Here is a 23,086-nt window from a genome sequence, read left to right as displayed (position 1 = left end):
TTTAAAGATTTCAAATAAATTTAGCCATAAGTAAATTCACACTTGACAAATCCACAAATGAGGACCGATGAGCATAGTGTTGATCATTGGTTGTCATCACCTTACCATAATTACATAATAATTATATAAATAATTATATAAAGCAAGGAATTTCTATGAAAAAAACACATGAAGGTTAATACACATATCTGTACATACCTGCTCGAACTTTCTTCTTACATAAAGGCAACTTAGGGAGCTTTGGAGGCAAGGGTCTTCGAAGAAGTAGGGGTTGCTGCTGTGTTTTTAATGAATGGCAATTGCTCCTATTCATGACTGCGGGTTAAAGGAGAACTGAAGTTTCTGAGAATGAGTTGTTACTGAAAGGCAGTGTCACTTAGAAAGTATCTAGACAGAAACCATCCTGTGCTGGCACTCTACTGGGTTCAAGCAAGAAAAAGAGAGGAAGAAGATAATCATTCAAAACTTTTTTTTTGAAACATTGCTGGTTTTAAAAAATTACAAGTATTCTAATACAGGCTTAGCATGATAGGCATAAGAGAGCTGGAGGGGAAATCAGGAAGCTCAATGCTTTCTTTCTGGACTGGATCGCTATGGTCTCACTCATGCTATCACTAAGTCCAAACTCCCTGCTCTCAAACTTTTAAAATTTCAGATTAATGAGCAAGGAGTTGGGGATACACTTGTAAGTTCAACTCTTGAAAGACTGAGATAGAAGGAACAGTCTGGGCTACATGGGGAGGTGGGTTTGTTTTTAAACTTTAGATTAATAATACAGATAAAACATATACCATTATTAATCAGGACCCTGCTAACATTTTCTGTGTGAGTACAACATTCAATCAGCCACCACAATTTTCGGTCAGGAAATGGTGACCGCACCCCTCTCCAAATGTAGACATGGCATTTCATTCGCTACCTCTCAAATATTATCAGTATAGATTTAGAAGGAGTTTTGGTGAAAAGAAGATGTGAAAAATCCTTCTATTGTAAAACCTTCAGAAGTTCCACAATATCTAACCACTCACAACTGTTTTCTTGTATGATATTGACTTGTTTTTAACTTTCAGCCAACATAATTTGGCCATAATTATACAATTCAAAAATAAGATAGGCTTTAATACAATGAGATGTTTCTTAAAGGCAGGGGAATCCCAGTTTATACTGAAATAACGACATCAGAAGCAAAACCCCCGCCCCCAATGCGCCTTTGTTTGCAGGGCAAACTCAGCGCCTGGCACCGGCTGCCCCGCAGTCTGCCTGGCAGGGGAACCCTCGAGTTTTTCAGAGGAGCGGTTTACCCGCGAAAAGTAACTGCAGGCCAGAGCTCGCTCCAGGTCTGTGGGCAGGCAGCGCACGCGCTCGCCCCAAGTTTCCTTAGTTGTGAGGAGACCCCTCCACCCCACCCACCGCGCCCGAAGAGGCGGGCTCCTACGCGACCCTGCCTATAAGCAAACAGACCAGCTTTCCCACATCCATCTCCTTTGTCCCGAGTTCTGGCTGCCAGTGACCGTCTAGCGAGTCTCCAGTTAGGTCTCAAAGTTTCAATAGGATGCTGTTCCATTAGCTGCATCCCAAGCGCTACCACAGCCTGGTCCATAGCTCATAGCTCCGCCACCAACCAGGAGCCAGCTCTGGGCGGGTGGGAAGCGCAGGCGCACGAGGACTAGGGCGACAGGAGCGAGGGGCGGGGCCCACGCGGCCACTCCCACAAACCCCGCCCACTGAATCCACCCACTGACTCTGCAGGCACCAGGCTAGTGCCCCCTATTTCTGCAGGATGCCGGGAGGCTGAGGCGGTGGAGCTGGAGGAGCGGCTCCACGTGCAAGCTGCTGTACCGAAGGCTGTTGGTGACAATTGTAATTACTATTCTTACTCTTAAAAACAGTGGCCACTATTATTTACTTTTCTCCATGACATAACACGGGTGTCTGGGGTCTGGACTGGCATTTTCTAAAAACGCTGAACTTGTGGGCAACAGACCACAGTTGCTCATTTTGCCCTCATCTCCGAAGAGCACATTCTGTTTCCTTCTTGTCTCTTGGGTGCAACCTGTTTCGTCTTTCTGGGCCTTTAAAGTTCCTGGAGGAAGTCGAACACTGTGTGGGAATGGGAGCGTTTTAAAGGATAAAGAGTGTTTTAAGGGATATCCAGGTCTCACTGTTACAGCGGATGGCAGCGATTGCGGTGTTGTTGCTGCCTCTTTGTCATGGTGTCAGTGAATCTGCATGGTCTGTGGGAGATGCAGGGTACGTGTTTGCCTGTATTTGCATGCTTCTCTGGAGATTCGAGAACGAAAACTGGGAAGAACCTGTTATGGAGATGGGGAAATCCAACTGAGAATAAAAGTAAGGGGCACTTCCGGGCAGCTCCCTTATATGTTTCTCTTCTCAAGTAAGGGTGTGGGGATTTTAATGGCACGCTGGGAAACCTGTGGCTTCCAGATTCAGTTATTAACCCAAGTCTTCCTTTTTCTCCTTAGGAGTGAGTGTATATTTTGAAACAATGGAAAAAATAATAATATTAAAAAAAAAGAGTCTGGGTGATACTGTACAAATTGTTGTCCCGTGTTAGTATGTGGTTTTGTCATACAGGTTGTTTTGTTCCAAATGAGGGGCCTTCCCCAAACCATGGATGTATTCCACTTTTGCCTGTGTCTGTATCAGATTGATTATTTCCTCAGGACAAGAAACAGACAGAAAGACAAATATGGTTTCCAGGTTTGTCTCAAGTAATGCATACATTGTACATATTTTGTAAACTTCAGAAATGTTTCTGTTCTTAAGGGTAAAGATGTGTGGGCCAATCTCTGAAGCCAGTTCTGTATTCTTAACAGCTAAGACATGCTAGGATTCAGTTTCGATGACTGATGCTCCGCTTTCAAATGCATGCTTAGTTTTGTGTCGTCTAAAACCAAGGCAAGTGCATTTTGTTAATTAAAAAAAAAAAGCTTTGTCATTCCTTGCAGGTTTCTTCTGGCAACTACCAGGCCAGAAGAACCTAGTGCAGTTAAATATGTAACCTCCACCGTTTTAAATATTTTGTCTTTGTAACTATTACGTCCACTTTGCGCCAACCACTTAGGGAAATGAGATAGTAATGAAAGTTAAGTCCCTGGTCGTCTATGCCCACGTCAGCTATGCTATTTATTCTACCACATCTTACATGTTTTCTTGTGGGGGAACGGGAGAGAGAGAGAGAGAGAGAGAGAGAGAGAGAGAGAGAGAGAGAGAGAGAGAGAGAGAGAGAGAGAGAGAGAGAGAGAAAGAGAGGTGATAGATTTTTGAAAGCCCACATTTCATTCAGTTTGGAAATCTTTAGCACGGCTTGTGTTTAGTTTGCTATTTTTGAAAGCACAGCTACTGCACTTACTCTTGCTACTCACTTTTTAAGAAACACCGTTTTGTCTCTTGGAAATGAGGCTGCTCCCTCCTGGGTCTAAGGCTCTACGTCACCTGATGTGTGTAGGTCCATTGGCCATTTTATTTGTCCCCTGGGCTTTACCATTTGGTAGAACCTCTGCTTGTCAAAACAAACTGCAGTGCTTTTGCTCTACCAGTGGGTTGTGTGAAGGTGGCTAAGTTCATGGTTATAGGCACCCTGCATCATTTTTTTAATGTTGCTAAAATGAGCTAAAAGCCTTGCACAATAGCAGAGACTTGAGCACCCCCACAGATAATGCTATTGATTGTCCTAAGATTAGAGCATGCACAGAGAACCTTGGATTGGCCACTGGTGAAAGGATGCCATTGTTGGATGGTATAAAATATGTTCTAAGGATCTTCATTATTTTGCTTAGACCTGTCTTGATGGATGGATGGATTGATTTTTCTTTCAAACAGGACAGACATTTGCTAAACAGTTTGACCGGTATGGATCTCAGCTAACATCTTAGCAACAACTGGATATACTTGTGTTCCTTTGCTTGGGTTAATTTTAAAGGTTCCTTTAGAGAAGGAATAGTTATTTTTGAGTGCATATCGATTCAGTATGGAGTCCTGAGGGCACTGAAACGCTTTTGAGAAAGAGATGTTTTCCCTTGGCCTGAGTTTACAACTGTTGGTGTTAGTTGTTCATACTGAAAATGTTTTTAGTTTTTGCCTGTCACCACGGTGTGTCTTTAAAGACACATGTTTATGTCAAAAGTCCGCATGCTCTGCTGGAGAATGGGTTTGTGTTTTCTCAGATGCAAATAAAGCCTTTTGGAAGAAGCAGTTGCTGCTTTTTTTTACCCTTGTTTCAGTTCAAAGACCAGAGCCTCACCTCTGCTTTTCGTTACTTGGGGCCAGTTGTTTCCTTTCCTCTCTCAAGATGGACAGGACTTCCTTTCCTTTGTTTGAGTTAGAGATCCTGGGATTCAAAGCAAAAGGAAAACACTGCCAACAAGGAAATGTCATGGGATCTACATAGTGGAGTTAAAAAAACAGTTCAAGTGTATGAAAGAACAATGCCTATCTGTCCTTAACATTGTGTTTATGAATTCAGCCATTTGTTCTGGAATGATCCACCAGATGCCCACTCTGCACATGTCACCTTGCTAATCACTAAACCTTAATTAAATATTGCCTTGAGACTTTACAATTTCAACTGTATAAGTGAAATTTCAGATTATTCCTAGAGCTCTACGTATCTGAAACTACAGGAGCCAATCTTTCTTTCTGTTTTCTCCAGTTCCGTGTCACGTTGCTGGGATAGAGTAGGGCTACTTGCTCAGACTTTCCCGAATCTCAGGAAGAATTGGTGTTTCCAAGCTGCAGTGGTCATTCTTCATTGTAGACTAACAGATAGCCTGCAACTAGGTAATATCAGGAATTGTTTTTGCACCAGAAAAAGTTAAGTAATACTTCTTTGACTGAGGCCACTGTCCTGCGTGCTCTGAGTTATGATGCGTCATGGGTGTGAACCGGACACATTGTTATTACATGGAAGACCCTGCTGTGCTGTTTTATCTTTCTCTGCAATGTCTCCTGCTGAGAATTCTAGTGTGGACATCACAGTCAATCAAAGGCAGTGTAGTGTAGCTCTGCTTTAGTGGGCTTGAATCTTCCTGCTGCCATTTGGTAGCTTGGTTTCCAGGCTCTATGAGCCCCTGCAGTTTCTTTACCTGCAAAACTGGGGGACTTTTGAGAATTGAAACATCTGTGTGCCTGTAAGGTGCATCAGCTTCATTGCTTCTGTCAAGCAAGCACCTGTGGCTTTGTAATGACTCCATTACAGTGTCCAGAGCAGTTCGTCCTCTGCTTCTCAAATCTACCATTCTGTGTTTTTCTTGCTGTCTGAATTGGGCATGTGTTTTATTTGTCAGTGTATGCAGACTGCAGCTTCTATAAAGAGTTGGTGGAGGAGAGCAGAGGTTGCGTGGGCATCCAGGGACATTTTGTGTTGAGGACCTTTGGGTCCTGCAACTGCAGCTATAGCCTCTCTCTCTTAAACCACACAGTTGACAGGAAGATCACAGTTCTGCTGGATTTCCACTTCTATAATGCACTCATGTCAGAAATTTTTCTTTTATTTTAGAAACAATCTTATTTTATATATCAATCCCCCTGTTCCCTTGACCTCCCATGCCCCTCATCCCCCCCCAAGCCACCCCCCCACCGACTCCCCAAGGATAGTGAGACCTTCCACAGGGGACCATCAAAGTCCGTCACATCATTTGGAGGAGGGCCTAGGCCCTCTTTCATGTATCTGGGCTGTAATAGTATCCCTCCACAGGGAATGGACTCCCAAAGTCCATTCGTGCACTAGGGATAGACACTGACTCCACTGTTAGAGGTCCCATAGACTGCCCAGACCTCTTAGCTGGCACCCACATTCAGAGGGCTTGGTTTGGTCCAATGCTGGTTACCCTGCTTTACGACTAGGGTCTCTGTGCTCTCACTAGGTCAGGTCAACTGCTTCTTATGTCGGAAAGTTTTTATCAGAACTGACACTAATGAATGTTCTAGGACACTCCTTCTCTACCTACGTCACGGGACAGCCTTATTTGCTGATACAAGAAGGCTCTTTCTTTCCCACTGCCAATCACCCCAGGCGAGGTAGTCCCAGCAAAGGAAGAGACATGGTACCCAGGAGCTTGGGGAGAGGAGATGGACTTTGTTTTTCCCTTCCCTGCACTTCCAAGCAAAGCAGCTCCACTCTTCTGAATTTAACACATTAGGTTCTGCTTCCAAAAGTAGACACTACGGCTATAGAGATTTGCTTACAACCCATCAAATTGCATTGTCCGTGCCTTGAGACTTAGTCTGTGCCCCTAGTTTACACTGGAGACATGGAAACCTTGCCTGGTCATTGCTGAAGGGGTACCTCCCGCTGGTACATTCCAGAACTCTACCTACACCATTGCCTTTCAACTCACCCAGAATCAGATCCTAATAGGATAGCTGTGACGTGCTACTGCTCTCCACAGGTGCAGAAAGACAGATGGAAGGTTCTCGTACTCAGCTCCAACTCCATACCTGGACTCAGCACATCACAGAGATCCCATCCAGGACATTTGTCCTGGGGGACCTGGGGGTGTGGAGGCGAATTGTTTTGCCCAGGTCTTACTGGGAAGAAGAAATGTCTCTCTGCCACATTTGTTCAGTATGGATGTTGCAGTATGTGCTAACGAGGTGCTTGACGTGTTCAGAGAAGACCAAAATTGTATAAAGAAGAAAATATGGCAAGTAGCGGGCCATTGATGACCCTGGCATTTGGAAAGGACTAAGTGCTAATATACTGCAACAAAGGAAAGTAGAACCAGCGGGTTAATACCAGCTTGGCTCCATTAGTAGAAATTATTTAGTTAGGGACAGGAAGGACCGGTTTTGGTAATCTTGTACTGTGAGCTGTTGTGATCTTAAAGCCTTTCCTAAGGACGGGATTCGACCCAGGGTGCTTCTCAGAAAGGGTGTTTCCCTTATATCTAGTTCCATAGGGAAAAGCGTTGTCCAGGAGAGGTGTCTTGGGTAATGCATAGAGACATTAGCCTAATGGGGCTTTGAAAGCCTCAAGAGCTTCCTATGGTGGAGGCTGGGATTTGCAAAGGAGTTGTTGATAGGCTGTGGCTAAAGAAATAAGGAAACTTGAAAGGAAAGGGTTCCAGAGGAAATGGACTGGAGGCCCCGTCTCCTGTGTGAACGCTAGCTAGACTTCTCTCCAGTGATCTCCACCGTGGGAAACAAATGCACAGACATCAACAACACTTTAATTCCAGGTATCTTGTTTTATGCCTCTAACTTAGGAGGGACAGGGTTCTGTTGAAGACAGGATGAAGCAAGGGAAGTTGGTTTTCTCTGGGGAGGCCACATTGACCTGACCAGATACAGACTCAAGATCTTGCCCCCTGAAATGGGAAAAATGGAGTGGATTTGTGGTTTAGTCCACACAGAGGGTGTGTTTCTCACATGTACAATCCTGAAATTTACATGAGAGATACTAGAGACAGCGTAGTGCTACCTTCAGTCTCCGTAGGAACGTGAGGGGGAGTAAGTGGGAACTGTCACCTGCACTGTCTAGAAGCTCCAAGCAGCTGCAGTTGCTTAGCCTCCGTGACCCTGTTTCCTTGCCTCTAAGAGGTTTTCCCTGCTCATGGTCTGTGATTCTATTAGTAATTTCTACTCAAACAATTCTTAATCAATTACTCACAGTATAGATGAGTAATTGCTGGATTTGTTGGGATTTTTCACACTTCCTGATGTTGGAGTACAAAGTCTTTCTCTTCTCAATTTTCAAGGGCTCTACTGGGTTATTTTATGTATTAAATAGCGTCTATTGAATTTTGGTGGATGGAAGCATTCACATTGGTATTGACATGATTCAGTAGCAAAGTCAGGTTTTTATTTTGTAGATTTTGATCAGTTTCCTTTTCCAACTTAATTGATTTTTAATTGCTACTTAATTTTTAGTTGTTGGGAAAAAAAGAATCTGAATGTGCAGGAAGTAAATGTTTTCTTCATATTCTTCTCAAGCCACAATGCTTGGCACACAGAACTCCAGGAGATACATAGGTATATGTAGATACACATATATGTGCATGTATATACATATCTTATAAATGATGTGATAAGATCATCGTTTTGTCAGTTCACAGTTTCCTCTTCAAATTTTCTGACGCATTATAAAGTATAAATCATCTTATGCTGTCAATACTGTGCTGATATATCATTTATGATCTAAAAAAAACTTGCCTGGAGGTCAGAACGCAAAGCTAGTTACAGTCATAGACGCAGTGGTGGCCACACCTTTAATCCCAGGACGCAAGAGACAGAGGCAGGTGGATTTCTGTGAGTTCAAGGCCACCCTGGGCTACATGAGAGTCAATTGGTCAAAAGCAGAAACAGCTCCCAACACTAGGAAGGTGCAGATAGGAGTGATATGGCTGGGTGGAAAGAGGAATGTAGGGTGGGAGGAGTCAGGATCTTAGAGGATAACAGCCTGAGAATCCATGGAGGCAGGATCTCTCCTTTTAGTCTGAGGATTTTGTAGAGGTGAGAACTCTCTAGTTGCTGGCCGCTTTGATTCTCTGACCTTCAAGCAAGCTTTATTAGATCATAAACAATATACCACCACACAATTCCAGTTTTGATTTTATAGGCTTAGCGTCTTGATCAGTGGGTCTCAACCTCTTGGTCTCAACCCACCAACGGGGGTATCTCATGTCAGACATCCTACATATCAATATTTACATTACGATCATAGCCCAGCAGTAGTCATAGCAAAATTACAGTTATTAGGAAGCAACAGAAATAATTTTAAGGTTGGGAGTCACCACAGCATGAGGAACTGTATTACAGGGTCACAGCATTAGGAAGGTTGAGAACTATTGGCCTCTATCCTCAGTCTGGCCAGGTATTATTAATGAAACACTGAACTAAGGATTATGAGATTTACACATGTTTATTGTAGAAAAAACATGTTATGCAGACTCAAAAGAAGCAACATTTCTTATAATCTTTTCATATAGAAATAGGTGTTGATATTTTCAATAAATATATACATACATACATGCACACAAACACATGTATATTTATAATAAAAGGCATTTACAAAAATCAAATGTAAAAGGCATTTTATATTCAAGTATATACACATCTATTTTCATTTTTAATATACTGTTATAATTCTATAACCTGTAATTCCTCTAAAAATATAGGATTTTTCCCAAATTGCATAAATATTTTAGTTTTTTTGATAAAATATTCCACATTTGTGGTCCCCCCAATCTCAATTTAAGCTCCTATTAGCTGTGAGTCAGAGTGAGTGCTCCTTTTCCTGTACTCTAACTGATGCTGGGAATTAACCAAAATTTTAATTTTCATTACTCTGATATGAGTAAGAGAGAATGTCAGGGCCAGAGGGATATTTTAGTCTTCAAAGACTAGGCTCACAGCCAAAATATAAGAGACCCGAAATTGAGCCTCCATCTCCACTCCAAGAGAGAACTTAGCGTGAAACATCTCCACCCAACAATAGTTCTGTTTTATGAGCACACATCTCTGGTTGTTTTTGTTTTGTTTTGTTTTGTTTTTTGTTTTTACTCTTATGGGGGCCACCACCCAGCTCCCAAATAAATACGCACCCAGAGATTTACTCTTATGAACACCCGGCCTTAGCTTGGCTTATTTCTAGCCAGCTTTTCTTAAATTATCCCATCTACCTTTTGCCCCTGGACTTTTTACCTTTCTCAATTCTATATACCTTTCTTTCCTTCTTCCTCCGTAGCTGGTTGTGTATCTGGGTGTGTCATCTTCTTCTTTCTTTTCTCACTCCTCCTTTCTCTTCTTCTCCTATTCATTCTGTCTAAAATCCCTGTCAATCCATCCCCTGCCTAGCTATTGGCTGTCCAGCTCTTCATTAGACCAGTCACGAATTAACACAGCTTCACAGAGTTAAACACATGCAACATAATAGAACACAACGTATCTCTGCATCACTAAACAAATACTCCACAGCATAAACAAAAGTAACACGTCTTAAACTAATATTCCACAACATGCATCTGCTAGTGCTTCTCAGTGATGACTTCACTTATAGAGCATTGGAAAGACCAGGGTGTAATGGAACCAGAGGATGCGCTTTCTTCTTCCACACCATGAGAAAACTGGTGTGTGCTGCACTGTTCACCCAGCACCGACACACTCTGCTTTGCAAACACACGTTCCTGAGAGCATAGTGACAGTGTTCACTGTTGATAGGAAGCTTAATGAAGCCTTGAATGGGGAGAATGTGAGAAGCCTGAGGATATGCTCTTTTCTTCAGCTCCTAGAGCCATCTTGGCGTGTCAGCCATCTTACAGCCAGCATCAACACGCGGTGTTTCATAAGCACATTTTCTTAGTGCTTACTAACATTGTGCTAACTGTTTGACAAGAGGCTTGTATGAGTCATGGCTTGGGACATTCTGTCAGCAGCACTTTATTTTAGTTAACATGGTACTTGATGGATAATGGACTTAACCATCCTCTACTGTGTTCATTACTGAGTGCGTTTTGTTGCAAATGGCTTGTTCTGGTGCCTTGTCCACTTTTACATTGTAGTGTGTATAATATCCCCTAGAGATTGTCAGAGATATTACACATTGTGGGCATCTAAAATGCCTGGTTTTGCTACTTAGCAAAATTGCTCTGTGTTTTAAGATGATATATGTGGGTGCTGAAGTTTGAGTAGCTGACACCACTGTTTACTAACTGTGTGACTTGGCTTAAGTTATTCAGCATGGTAAGCCTTGTCTTTCACATGTATAAATCTGTGACACATGGAATTATTCTATAAGAAGCTGTGAAAAGTAAATGGGGCCGGGTGGTGGTGGCACACACCTTTAATCCCAGCACTTGGGAGGCAGAGGCAAACAGATCTCTGTGAGTTCAAGACCAGCTTGGTCGACAAGAGCTAGTTCCAAAGCCACAGAGAAACTCTGTCTCAAAAAACAAAACTAAACAAAACAGTAAGTGGTATTTTATCAGAATGAGTTACTACAGTGGCTGGCACATTGAAAATGTTCATTAGGGGCTAAAGAGATGACTCAGGGCATAAAGTGCTGGCTGTACCGGAAGGGAGGCGCACCCAGCTTGTGGGGGTGTTGGGGTGTGCACCTACTACTTCAGAGCTGGGGTGGGGAGACAAGCAGATCCTGAGGACTTGCTGGCCCACTAACCTAACTAAACCAATAAGCTCCCAGTTCAGTGAAACATCCTGTCTCAATAAACTAAGATCAAGATTGATAGAGGAAGATAACAGAAGTCAACTTCCTGCCTCGTATTACTCATGCATGGGCAGGGTCTCTCTCTCTCTCTCTCTCTCTCTCTCTCTCTCTCTCTCTCTCTCTCTCTCTCACACACACACACACACCACATGCATGTGTGCATGCACACTAGAAAAAAATCTAAGAAGAGAAAAGATGGAAATGTTCAGTAAGTGTCAATTCTTTTTTCTCAACAAGTCAAGAAGAAGCACCACATCCATTATGGTTATGATTACACGCAGATGACCTTGTTGTTAAATCACACGAACATGACACATTGACTGGAGGTGAAGTCACGGCAGTCCACAGGATGTCTGACTTGGACGTGAACTTTCAGGAGGTGGTACTAGTGTTGCCCTGCTTCCATATAGAGGAGAGGTGAGTTCTGTGGTCTGCCACAGTCAGAGAAAGAAACACCTGCAGAAACACAGAGGGTCCTCAAATTGAAGCCCTTATTCTAAAATAGGGACAAGACGATGCTCAGCATTGATAAGATAGTTACAAAGAAAGCTGCCCTCAAAGCCGGACAAGCAACACAACACTGGACAAAGTAGACTCCCATGGGTGAGATGCCCATATGAGACCATCACCAGCTAACAGCATGACTTTCAAATACAGCAAAACCTGATTACAAGGAAACATTGCTAAGTCCATCTGTAAAAGAGGAATTTTTTGGTGCTGCTGCTAAATATGTCTCAGAAAATAAAAGATCAAAGGAACAGGGAATTACTGGGCAATAGAATTTTTAATAAGTCATCTAATGGGATTGATTTAAAAGGGATACGCTTATGCTCATGTCCACTAAACAGTGGCCACACATCTCTTCAATATGCATGAAATATTTACCAAGCTGGATAAGTACTTGACCATGGAGTTATTCTCTATGAATCTTAAAGGATATTCACCAAGTACCCAGATTTCCTAGGGAAGAGTCCGGGTGGAGAAAGCTGGGAGTGAAAATGTGGCAGGAACTTGTACAATCGTGTACTGGCAAGCAGGGGGGGGGGTCCTGTGATCTGTGTCGATCTCACTTAAGGAGTATAAAAGAGAGTTTACTTTGTAGCCACAAAGAATGGTCACAGCCCCCCAGGAACACAGATTTCAGTTTCCCCAGATTACACGTTCCAATGTGAAAGCAATGTCGTGAAGTTTTATAACAACAGAACAAAGATAGCCACAGATCAAGACACTTTTCATACACATTGGTGGAAACATCAGAGGTGGGTTACAACCAAGCAGAGGCTATGGGCCCCAGATGTTACCTGAGAGTATTCTCAGCACTTTGATGTTGGGAATCTAGAATTTGCTAAGTTAATATATTCCAAAAGGGTTTTTATCTGCTACCCACAGGATGTTAGGTACCATTTAATCTGTCAATCTCAGGATTTTAGGTTCACCACAGAAGTGGGCAAGGAACAGCTGCGTAGGTGTCTGAAGACAGTTGGAGATAACCTGCAGTTAAGCTCTGGACCTACGACGTACCAACCTCTCCATGTCACTGAAGTTCTATCGGTCCACCAGCCTTTGCAGACACAACAGCTTTCTTCTAGATTTCTCTTTCATAGTTCCCCCTGTTAGACAAGTATCACATTTTGTGCATGTGGGGACAGGCACATGTATTGCTTGTTAAATATTCTAGTGTGTCTGACATAGCTAGGAAGGCTTATTCCTGGGATCTGATGTAGATGAGGTTGAGTAGAAGGCAAGGCGGAAGTCTACAGGAGAGAGGAATAGCTGGTAAAGCCATTAAAAAAGAAACTTCTAGATTGTATCAAAACTCTAAGCCATCATAATCCAGATCTGAGTTTTTTCCTTTCTTTTGTCCTCTGTATCTGGCATAACTTTTACATGTGGTATATAATGTGCTGGGTAGTTTTATGTCAACTTGACACAAACTAGAGACATTTTGGAAGAAGGAACCTCAGTTGAGAAAAATGTTCCACCAGAATTGGCCTGTGGGCAAGTCTATAGGACATTTCCCCCTTTTATTAAAAATAGATTCTTTTCTCATACAAAGTATCCTGATTATAGTTTCCCTTCCCTCTACCCCTCCCTTTTCCTCCTTACCTCCCTTCCCATCTGGATCCATTCCCTTTCTGTCCCTCATGAGAAAGAACAGGCTTCTAAGAGGTAAAAAAACAAGACATAACAAAATAAAATACAATAAGCTAAAATAAAATCCTTCACATAAAAGTTGGACAAGGCAAATCAACAACAACAACAACAAAAAGAACCCAAGAGAAGACACGAGAATCAGAGACCCTTGCTTGCTGCTTCCGTCTCTGTGAGTTTGTGTGACCTTTGCACAGTTGATTTATAGGAACTTCTTCTCCTGGTTTCCTCCATCCCCTCTGGCTCTTACACTCTTTCTGCTCCTCTTCCTTGGGTTTCCCAGAATTCTGAGAGGTGGGAATTGATGGAGACATCCCATTTAGAGCTGAGTGTTCCAAGGTCTCTCTACACAATGTCTGGCTGTGAGTCTCTGTATTTGTTCCCATCTGCTGCAGGAGGAAGCCTCTCTGATGATGGCTAAATAAGGTGCTGATCTATTAGTATAGCAGAATGTCATTAAGGGCTATTTTACTGTTGCTTTTTCTTTTAAGACTAGTAGTATTTGGTTTTACCCTAGGTCTCTGGGGTATCTAGTCTCTGGTTCTTGGTCACCCAAGCAGTGGTATGGCATGGGTTCCATCTTGTGGAGTGGGCCTTAAGTCAAATCAAACATTATGAGTTACTCCCACAAGCTTTGCGTCATCGTTGCCCTAGCATATTTTGCAGCAGGACAGATCGTAGATCTAAAGTTTTGTGGCTGGGTTAGCATTTATGTTTGTGTTTTGTTAACCTGCAAAATACCTTCCTGTATTCAAGGTACTAGGACACAGGATAAAGGCTGTATGTAAGTAAGCACAAGATGGCCTCTGTAGGTTCATTGATTTGTGTGGGTGTTGTCTCCAGCAATGGGGCCTTGCTGTCAGTGTGTGGAGAGCAACCCATTGTCTTGGCAGCAGCCTGGATTGTTTGGGAATTTCCATGGGATTCCTTTGGTCAACAACTCAATTGAATGTAACCCAGTCTGGTACTAGAAGCTTTGTTTAGTGATAAGAGATGGCCAATTGGGACTACATCTCCTCCATTATCTGGAGACTTCATTAAGATCACTTTCATATATTTTAGGATATTTCCACTGCACCAGCTTCCCATACCACCTCTCAAATGTCCTTCAATTCTAGCTGTTTCACCTTGCATTCCCTCCTTCGACCCTATCTCCCTTCTCCCTCTCCGCCTGGCCCTCCATTCACATCCCCCCACCCCCAGTCCACCAACAAAATCTTGCTTGATGATTGATGTGGGCGGACCTAGATCACTGTGGGCGGTGCCACTCCCGGGCTAGTGGTCCTGGATGGCACAAGAAATCTGGTTGAGGAAGCTGTGGGGAACAAGTCATTATGTGGCACTCTCTGTGGCCTCTGCATTAGTTCTTGCCTCCAAGTTACTGCCCTGCATGAGTTCCTGCCCTGACTTCCCTTAGTGATGGCCTGTGATGTGAGAGCTGGAGGTTGGATTAAACTCCTTCCTCCCCAAACTGATCTTGGTGTCAGTGTTTTATCACAGCAATAAAAATTCTAAGACACATAATGTTACCCACTTCCTTTTTGTTTGCAAAAAATTATTTAATCAATTTTAAAATCCTGATTATCTGAACTGCATGGCACCTTAAATATTAATCAAGAAAAATTAGTACTTAGGGTATAAACACCATGAATGCTGTTTTTTTAGAGACTAGTGGCTTCTGTATAATTTAGGTAAGAAGATTTAATTTAAATTTTTCTTTATGTCTAGCTAAAGCAAATGGAGTTAAAGATACTTTGTTAAAGATGGGCATGTTATAGAATGCTTGAAAGGACTGAAGTTGCCAGGTGGTGGTGGTGGCACAGGCCTTTAATCGCAGCACTTGGGAAGCTAAAAGCATGCAGATCTCAATGAGTTCTAGGTCAGCCTGGTCTACAAAGTGAGTTCCAGGACAGCTAGGGCTAATTAGAGAGACCTTGTCTCCACAAACCAAACACATACACACACATACACACACACACACACACACACACACACACACACACACACACACACAAAGGAAAGAAAAGACTGAAGTTGTTTTGTCTTAACATTTTTAACTCTAATAAAAATACGTATATGTGAAAAATTTTATTTGTTTTAGCTGTAAGAATTTGGATTTAAAATGCAAAATAACCCAAAGTGGGGTTTCATTTGGAAGGCTTAAAATGTAAATTTTGTAATTTAAAGGCTAGGTTTACTAATCCAAATTAAATAATGAGAAAATAATCTTTTTATTGAGACAGTGAAAATACTGGAATCTTTCAAACACAAAAACTAGTTTTGAGTAAATTGAGCATTCTGGGTAACAAACAATCATAATAAAAAACATAGTTAATGAGAGAAAAAATAATGTTCTCATTTATAACTTCATCAAAACCAAGATTATTGTTATTTTGTCATTTAGGAATGTATCAAGTAAAATATTAAATATAAGCGAATTGTAAGGCATCTCGTTATAAAAGGATTTAAGCAACACAAAAATGAGGAAAAGATTTGGTTTTACTTGTGGAGTCAAAGATGAGCATCATCCGGCATTTCTGAAAATCACCTGAGTGTGCTCCAGGCGACTTTGGTGTGTTTGGTGTGAGGCTCAGTGTCTGCAGGCCAGGAGATGGCTAGAAGGACCCGGATACAGTCTTTTTCTTCCAGTCAGCATGGAACCTGGAAGTAACATGGTTCTTTCTTTTTCTTGTGTTTATATCCATGCACACATACACCCAAGGCGATCTAAAAGCAGAGAATGCGTCATCCTCTTAATCCTTGAAATACAGAGTTTGGCACTTCAGCAGTCCTCCAATGGGGATAAGTGCACCTGGTGCTGGAGTAATCATCTCTTAAAATTGATTTATATCCTCTAGCAGTAGGGGACATGTTGTAGAACCAGAACTAAGATAGAGATCAAGGAGATACCATCTTAGCCAGAACTGTATAATTATGTATATCTTGCTGTTTAAAAGCAAGACTTTAAATTTTTTCTAACTCATGGAAATTGTTTTAAAGAAAGAAAAGATCTAAGACCATTACTCATCTCTCCTTGCTTCATTTAAGTGGTCATGTTGATGGAATACACTCTCTTTGTCTTTTGCTAATATTTTGTCCCGTTAATTTGTGGATTGGAAATGTGATCAACCCTAGCTTGTTGGGACATTTCCCTCTAAAATCTTAGTTTTACTGTGAGCCCAAAGGAAACTGAGCTAGTTTAACAATTTTAGTTTACATGAACACTTATGACCCAATTTAGTAAGGAGTGAGTGGAAGAAAAAACTAAGCATATGTAGACAGTGCATGCACATGTAATAAAACAGAAGGTAGATATTTAAAAAGCCAGATTTTGAATATTATTCTTTATTGGGATTATATCCCTTGTGATCCTTACTGTCAAAAGAAAACTTGACACAAAGATCTTTAGTAAAGATCTGTATTCATTATTTTCACATGTAATCCAGCCTTAATAAAAACATTTACAAGTTTATATATTGATGTTTTGAAGAATAAATTACTCAATTTTTGTTCCCCATGACCATTATACAAATGAAATAAATTTGTGATTAATTTATGTTTATTTGGAACATTTTTGGAAGGATATTCTTATCAAAATCTATGAATATAACATTAAATTTTATAGCTGAATGAAGTCTTTATTTTATGATCTAATGAATGTTTTATATAAATGAGTAGTGCTTTAAGATTTTATGAAACAATAAACCCAAAGATATCATTTTAATCAGTTTTAAGATGTTCAGAGTACCCCGGTTTGTGACACAGTCTGCAAATTTATAAGGCCTTTGTGGGTTTTGTTTTTGTTTTTCAAGACAGAGTTTCTCTGTGTAACAGCCCTGGCTGTCCTGGAACTCACTCTACAGACCGGCTGCCCTTGAACTCACAGAGATCCGCCTGCCTCTGCCTCCCAAGTGCTGGGATTGAAGGCGTGCGACACCAACATCTGGCTTCATCGGGTCTTTTAGTAAATCATCAAAATATTCACATTTGTAAATCTGAAAGTGTACATTATAATGGGGCATTTCAAAAAAATTTAAATAATAACTCCAGCACACAGTAAAAATGAATAAAAACCTGAAGTGGCCACAGTTTGTTAATTCTTTTGACACAAACAGCAATATGAAAACAATTATTATAGATATGCATGTCACAATCACATGAGATCTAGGTGCATCCAGTTGTTGGTTTTGTTTGTTTGTTTTTGCTTGTTTGTTTTTTGGTTTTGATGTTGTTTTGTTTTTGTTTTTTAAGTAGTACGTTAGTATCTCTGTCTCTTTAAGGTGTGAGAAAGACTTCATAGCACAAAGGATAAAAAGGTAAAGTTTTTCATGGGGCCTTAAGGTAATGTTTTTCCCTCTTTTTAAGAGCTAAATACCTAAGAGGATGCTGTTACTGATGAGATTTTCTCAATATTGTTTTAGGCCAAATGTTTTCTTTTTTTCCCCACTCCTTTGAATTATAGTGAAGCTAAATCAGATTCCCCATGCTTATGCTTGTATCATAAAGAGATAAAAGAAGTGTAGTTTGCTTTATTTTGTGATTTTTTTTTTATTTTTGCTGTTGTTGAGTTGTGTTTTGATCAGGAATTACCTTTTGGCCCAGTGTAGGTCTGGAGTATAGTTCCCTTCCTAGACCTTTTGGATTGGGCAGCCCAGACCTGCTCCATACAGTCATTCCACCAACATTTTGGTCATGATAGATGCTCAGAGGGCCACCTTTTGTAAACCTCTCATCAAGTGAGAACATACAGAGTTAAACTGATCTATTTTGATGTTAAAAAGTGTTAGAAGTCAGCCCAATCTTCAGCATATCATAGGGAAAAGAAGTGAGGAAAATAGTTTTATGGTTGGGGTCGGTCACCACAACATGAGGAACTGTATTAAAGGGTCACAACATCAGGATGGTTGAGAAACACTGGTTTAGGGGAAGGAGACATAGCTTCCCACCATTCTCAGCAGCCTGAGGAATTCTTTCAAACTTTAAGGACCTCAAGTGAGGTCAAACTGATTTGTGGTTTCAATGCTGAAAGGAATTTTAGAACAATATAATAATGATAATGCAATGTAAAAGAATAGAGGCACTTAAGGGAAAATATGACAGCTCCAAGTGTGAGTGCAGCTCCCCAAGGGAACTTCTCCTCCTCCTCCTCCTCCTCCTCCTCCTCCTCCTCCTCCTCCTCCTCCTCCTCCTCCTCCTCCTCCTCCTTCTTCCTCTTCCTCCTCCTCCTCCTCTTCTTCTTCTTGTTCTTCTTCTTGTTGTTCTTTTTTTCCTCCCTCCTTCCCTCCCTCCCTCCCTCCCTCCCTCCTTCCTTCCTTCCTTCCCTCCCTCCTTCCTTCCCTCCCTCCCTCCCTCCCCCCTCTCTCCAGGCCATAATCTTCCTTTGACGCCGAGTTTTGTCCTGCTAGGAGGTAAAGAATTAAGAGGCAAGGTCAGAAAGAGTCTTCATTAGGGGGTTGTTCTCAGAATTTATCTCTAGTTCTGATACAACCTCTAAATTTTTAATTTATTTATTTTCATTATTTCATTTTAACTCACACATGGTTTTCAGACCTCTAACTTTTATAAATTACCAATTTTATAATCTACCCCCTCTTTAAAATTATTTGTACATCTATGTAAAGGAGGCTACCCATTCCGTGTCTTTCATTTTATTGCCTAAGACTTTTAGTTTTTGAGCACAAAATACCAGTTTTGGAACATCAAATGCTCCCTGTTGAGGGAAAGATAAAGCAATGTTATCTTTGGGTTGATTTCCCCGTCTTTCCAATACTTGCAATTGGAAGTCTATAATTATCACAAAACCATCTGGAGCCCTGGATGAGGGTTTATCTCCAAAACTTTCCTACTTTTTTTTGAAACCTTCTTTCTCACTTTTTGTTCTCTTTCCTGAAAAAATTCTAAGCCTCTGCATGGCTGCTAGGGATGTAGGTTTGCACCAGGTGTTTGTGCTGCTCTGCGGTGGGCTTTCTCAGCAGTCACTCAGATCCTGGCTTCTCCCACTGGGTCTCCATGTGATCTTCCATGTTTACAGAAGTATAGGGATGCTCAGGACACTGGAAGATCATACCCTTGTGCGTGTCTTCCCAAATGACCCAGTCAAGTCATTTCTGCTCAGGAATGGTGTATGTCTGTTGGGTGGTTGCACACTATGGGGAGTTTCTCCTGGCAACTCCACAATGTCAGGGATTTTATGATCAGGCAGGCATAAAATTCCTAAGCCAAAGGCTTAGTAAAAAGTTTCAAGTAAGAGAAGCCATAGAAAAATGGAGAATTTGGTATCTGAGGAGTGTCAGGAGACAGCCAAATAATCATATGTCAAAATGTTCCCAAAGTGAAGAAAATGTAGACAAGGGAAACCAGAAACCAGAGTGCCTTCAAAGGTGAACGGGAGCTGAAGACAGGCGCATCAGTCCGATTCGGAATGCCTCTGGAGACCTGAAATCAGACAGACAAAAAGTCAGAATACATGTCTAGGCCAAAATGCTTCCGAAGCAAACAAAGTAGATACCTTAAGCCAAATACTTGGAAAAAAAACAAAAACAAAGCAAAACAGAGAAGTGTCAACCAAATAGGACCCTTAAAAAATTACCTCAGAGGAAACAAAGGGTCCGTTGACCAAAGCAAAGGCGAGTTGATAAGAGCCCTGAGAGAAGCCATCACCGTCCACCTGAGGACGTAATGCTGGGCGGCTTGGACTCAGTGGGTCTATGGCAGTGCCTTGCATCCATCCAGGTGTCTCTGCTCGTGGAAAATGGATTATTCTTGGAGTCCCACATTGGAAGCTATAACTGTTGATGAGAAAACTCTCATCTCAAAGGGCATAGGGATAGTTTATTCTGAAGCAAATATGAGAAATCACGACCCAGGAGCACAGTTCTTCCAACGTAGAAGTCAGTTCAGGAAGTTTTTATAGTATCGGGACAAAGTTAAAAATCAAGATGTTTTGCAAACACAGGGGTGAAAACATCAGATGTGTGTTCCAGCCAACTAGAGAAATCTCAGCTACCGGTCTCAAATGCTGTCTTCTATCATTCTTAGCCCCTTGGTAAAATGATAATAATAGGGCTTTGCTAATGCTTTACAAAAGCTTTTTTATTTGTTAGTCACAGGAGGGAAAGTCTGATTTATAGATGAACAGGGAATGGCTAGTTAGGTGGCTGAAGCTAGCCCAAGATGACTTCTACCTAGGTTCTGGACCTGTGACATTCCAACCCCTCCACATCACTGAAGTTCTAATGGATCAGGCATAGGTCTTTGCAGGGTTCCCATTCACACAGGCAGTGCAGCTTTCCTGGAGAATGGACCTGAGATGTAAGTGCACAGTGATATCACTAAAATCCTGAGTTCAGGGACAGCGGGGGAAGGGCAGAACTGGCACAGAGTGAGCGGCAGATAGCTTAGGTGACTGTCCAGACCCCTGGGCCTCAGATCAGCATCCAGGGCAAAATTTGACTCAGTCCTACCACCATTAAAATGCCTCGTTTGATTTATGGGTATGTTTGGAATTTCATTTTAAATTTTATTTTGCAGTTACAGTTCTTATCTCACTGCGTCAGCAGCCAGATCACGTCAGACTTTGTGTCTGTTTGTGCAGCAGACACTGGTGAGGACGGCTCTGGATATCTGAGACGCCCCCATGTTTTTACTCACTGGGAACTCCAGTGTAGTTGATTCTCCCAGCCTGAGGCTTGCAGAAGATCAAGCACCAGAACTGTGAGAACACAGTGTGAGAATCCAGCTGTTCAGGCCACAGTACCTGCAGCAGCCCCTCCCCTATCAGACAGACCTAAGGGGCCCCTACTGTGACATTGTGACTCTCTGGCTAAGGGACTTCCAGGTGTCAGGGGTTTTCACCCAACGAAGTGAGTTAATATCAAAGGAGCACCCGTGGCCATAGTCCTACTCCCTAGTTCCTACCTCCTGCCCAGGAATCAGAGTCGGGGTGCAGACTCCTCTGTGAAACCACACCATGCTCAGAAAGGTAGGAGAGGAGGCCCTCTTCTGTCACGTGGCTCCTGATCTGGCTTCAGAGGCCCCACCATGCTGTCGATGATGTTAATAACTCTAATAAACTCCTTAACCTTAACGGTCCACCTCAATGTCCAAGATCTTTCGAGAACAACGCTGGAAAAGCTGTTATAATAAAAAATAGTAAGGGTGACTACTAGCACAAGGATCACGTGCTGGAGCTAAGTCATCGCACTGAGGACTCTCCCGACACAGTTCCTCATTTACCTCTTGCAGCTGCACGGTGACGTAAGCACCGCTCTGATTTCCTCTTTTGCTGATAAGGAACCTGGACCTAAGACGCCTTAAGAAGCCCATCCACCCCCATGGGGAATGATGCCTAGAATCCCAGCACTCAGGAAACTGAAGCAGTAGGGTTGCCAAACTGAGAGCAGCTTCAAAAGAAAACCACTGAAAACAAAGGGGGTTGGAGGGAGGTTTCCCTAAGTCACTAGAACTATAAATAAACCCAGGGATGGATGGGGTTGGACTACAGGTCACTTTCACTCCAGAGCATCCGTTTCCTAGACCAGCTTGCCTTGGCTGAATGGATTATAATTTACCAATTTAGTTTGAGGCTGTCTGGTCACGCCCAAGTCTTCATTCTCTTTCATTCCCTTGGAAGTATGTGACTGTAGAACATGTTAAAATCCCCCTGAAAAATCCCAGCACTCGGGAGGCAGAGGCAGGCAGATCTCTGTGAGTTCGAGGCCGGGCTGGACCGATAGCCTCCGAAACAATACAGAGAAACCCTGTCTCGTAAAACCAAAAAAAAAAAAAAAAAAAAAAAATATCCCCCTGAAAACAGTTAGTTAGGGACATCTTCCGTGAGAAAGTTCAGGATGTCTCACCGTTTCATGTATGAAAGCTGGACTCTTCATTGGCTCCCTGGGACATCGTCACTGGATATTTGGTGCCCTGCTATGTTCTGTGTCACTGGTCACACAGCAGGCGCTCAGCTTTGGGACCAGAGGGCCGTCTAGTAAGCAATTGTTGGGTGAATGAACATGGTTTGCTTATGAGAAGGTCTGACTGGGAAGTCTGTTTTCAAGGCCATCCATTATCCCTCGGTGACTAAAGTGGACTCTTAGAACTATGTCCACTAGAGAGGGGTATGCGTCAGTCCTGTGAAACTTCAAAATGTATGCCTGCTTTTCCCCTTTGAGGTAATAATGCAACCCACCCACCACCCTCTCTAGAATTTTCCAGTATTGTCTATCTGAGCGATTAATGTTTGGTGAAGCCAAGTGAAAGGTGTATAGGAATTCTCTTAACTACCTTTATACCTTTTTGATAATTTTGAAATGATTTCAAAATTAAAATTTAAGGAGAAAAAAATGAACCTGTAATAGCTAGCCTCCGATACCACACAGCTAATGGCTAGTCCGGTGTGTGCTTACTTTGAATAACCAGTCAGCAGCTCACTGGAGGTGGATTCCTTCCCCTGTGTAAGAGCTGTGTGGAGTAGACTTCAGCCAGCCCCTGTGCTTGGCTCTTTCTGACCTCATCCTTTTCAACTCCACCCTTCACTGCTGCCATACCACATCGCTGCCATTTACACACACACACACACACACACACACACACACACACACACACACACACACACACACTCACAAAGTAGCTGTTTGGTTCACCAGGCTGGATGCCTCAGCTGGTCTTCAGGATAGACTGGAATCCCGAAGAAGTAGGCTCTAAAGCCAGTGAAGGAATGGACTTGCTAGGGAGAAGAGAATAAACAAA

General features: G+C 42.2%; 2 protein-coding genes across 6 annotated transcripts in view; one reads left to right on the top strand and one right to left on the bottom strand.

Moving 5' to 3' along the window:
- Lrrc63 (leucine rich repeat containing 63) overlaps positions 1–1,650 on the bottom strand; it is a 30,081-nt gene extending 28,431 nt beyond the window's left edge. The window contains exons 1-2 of one of the 4 annotated variants that reach the window (XM_040730438.1): positions 1,462–1,650; positions 199–419 (exon numbers count right to left, since the gene is read on the bottom strand). In XM_040730438.1, coding sequence (XP_040586372.1) covers positions 199–313 — 115 coding nt within the window. In that variant the 5' untranslated portion in view covers positions 314–419; positions 1,462–1,650. The other 3 variants (XM_013114029.3, XM_040730482.1, XM_021227684.2) reach the window with 3 other exon arrangements.
- Positions 1,651–1,728: 78 nt separating this feature from the next.
- Lcp1 (lymphocyte cytosolic protein 1) overlaps positions 1,729–23,086 on the top strand; it is a 91,968-nt gene continuing 70,610 nt past the window's right edge. The window contains exon 1 of one of the 2 annotated variants that reach the window (XM_040730300.1): positions 1,729–1,860. The gene's annotated coding sequence lies outside the window, so the exon portion shown is untranslated. Of the gene's footprint in view, positions 1,861–6,917; positions 7,200–23,086 lie in introns of those variants that run through there. The other variant, XM_040730329.1, reaches the window with a different exon arrangement.

Source organism: Mesocricetus auratus, unplaced genomic scaffold (assembly GCF_017639785.1).
Source record: "Mesocricetus auratus isolate SY011 unplaced genomic scaffold, BCM_Maur_2.0 Super-Scaffold_2245, whole genome shotgun sequence".
Lineage (NCBI taxonomy): Eukaryota > Metazoa > Chordata > Mammalia > Rodentia > Cricetidae > Mesocricetus > Mesocricetus auratus.
Note: the sequence above shows the minus strand (reverse complement) of the source record. Positions and strands in the feature narration are given on the sequence as shown.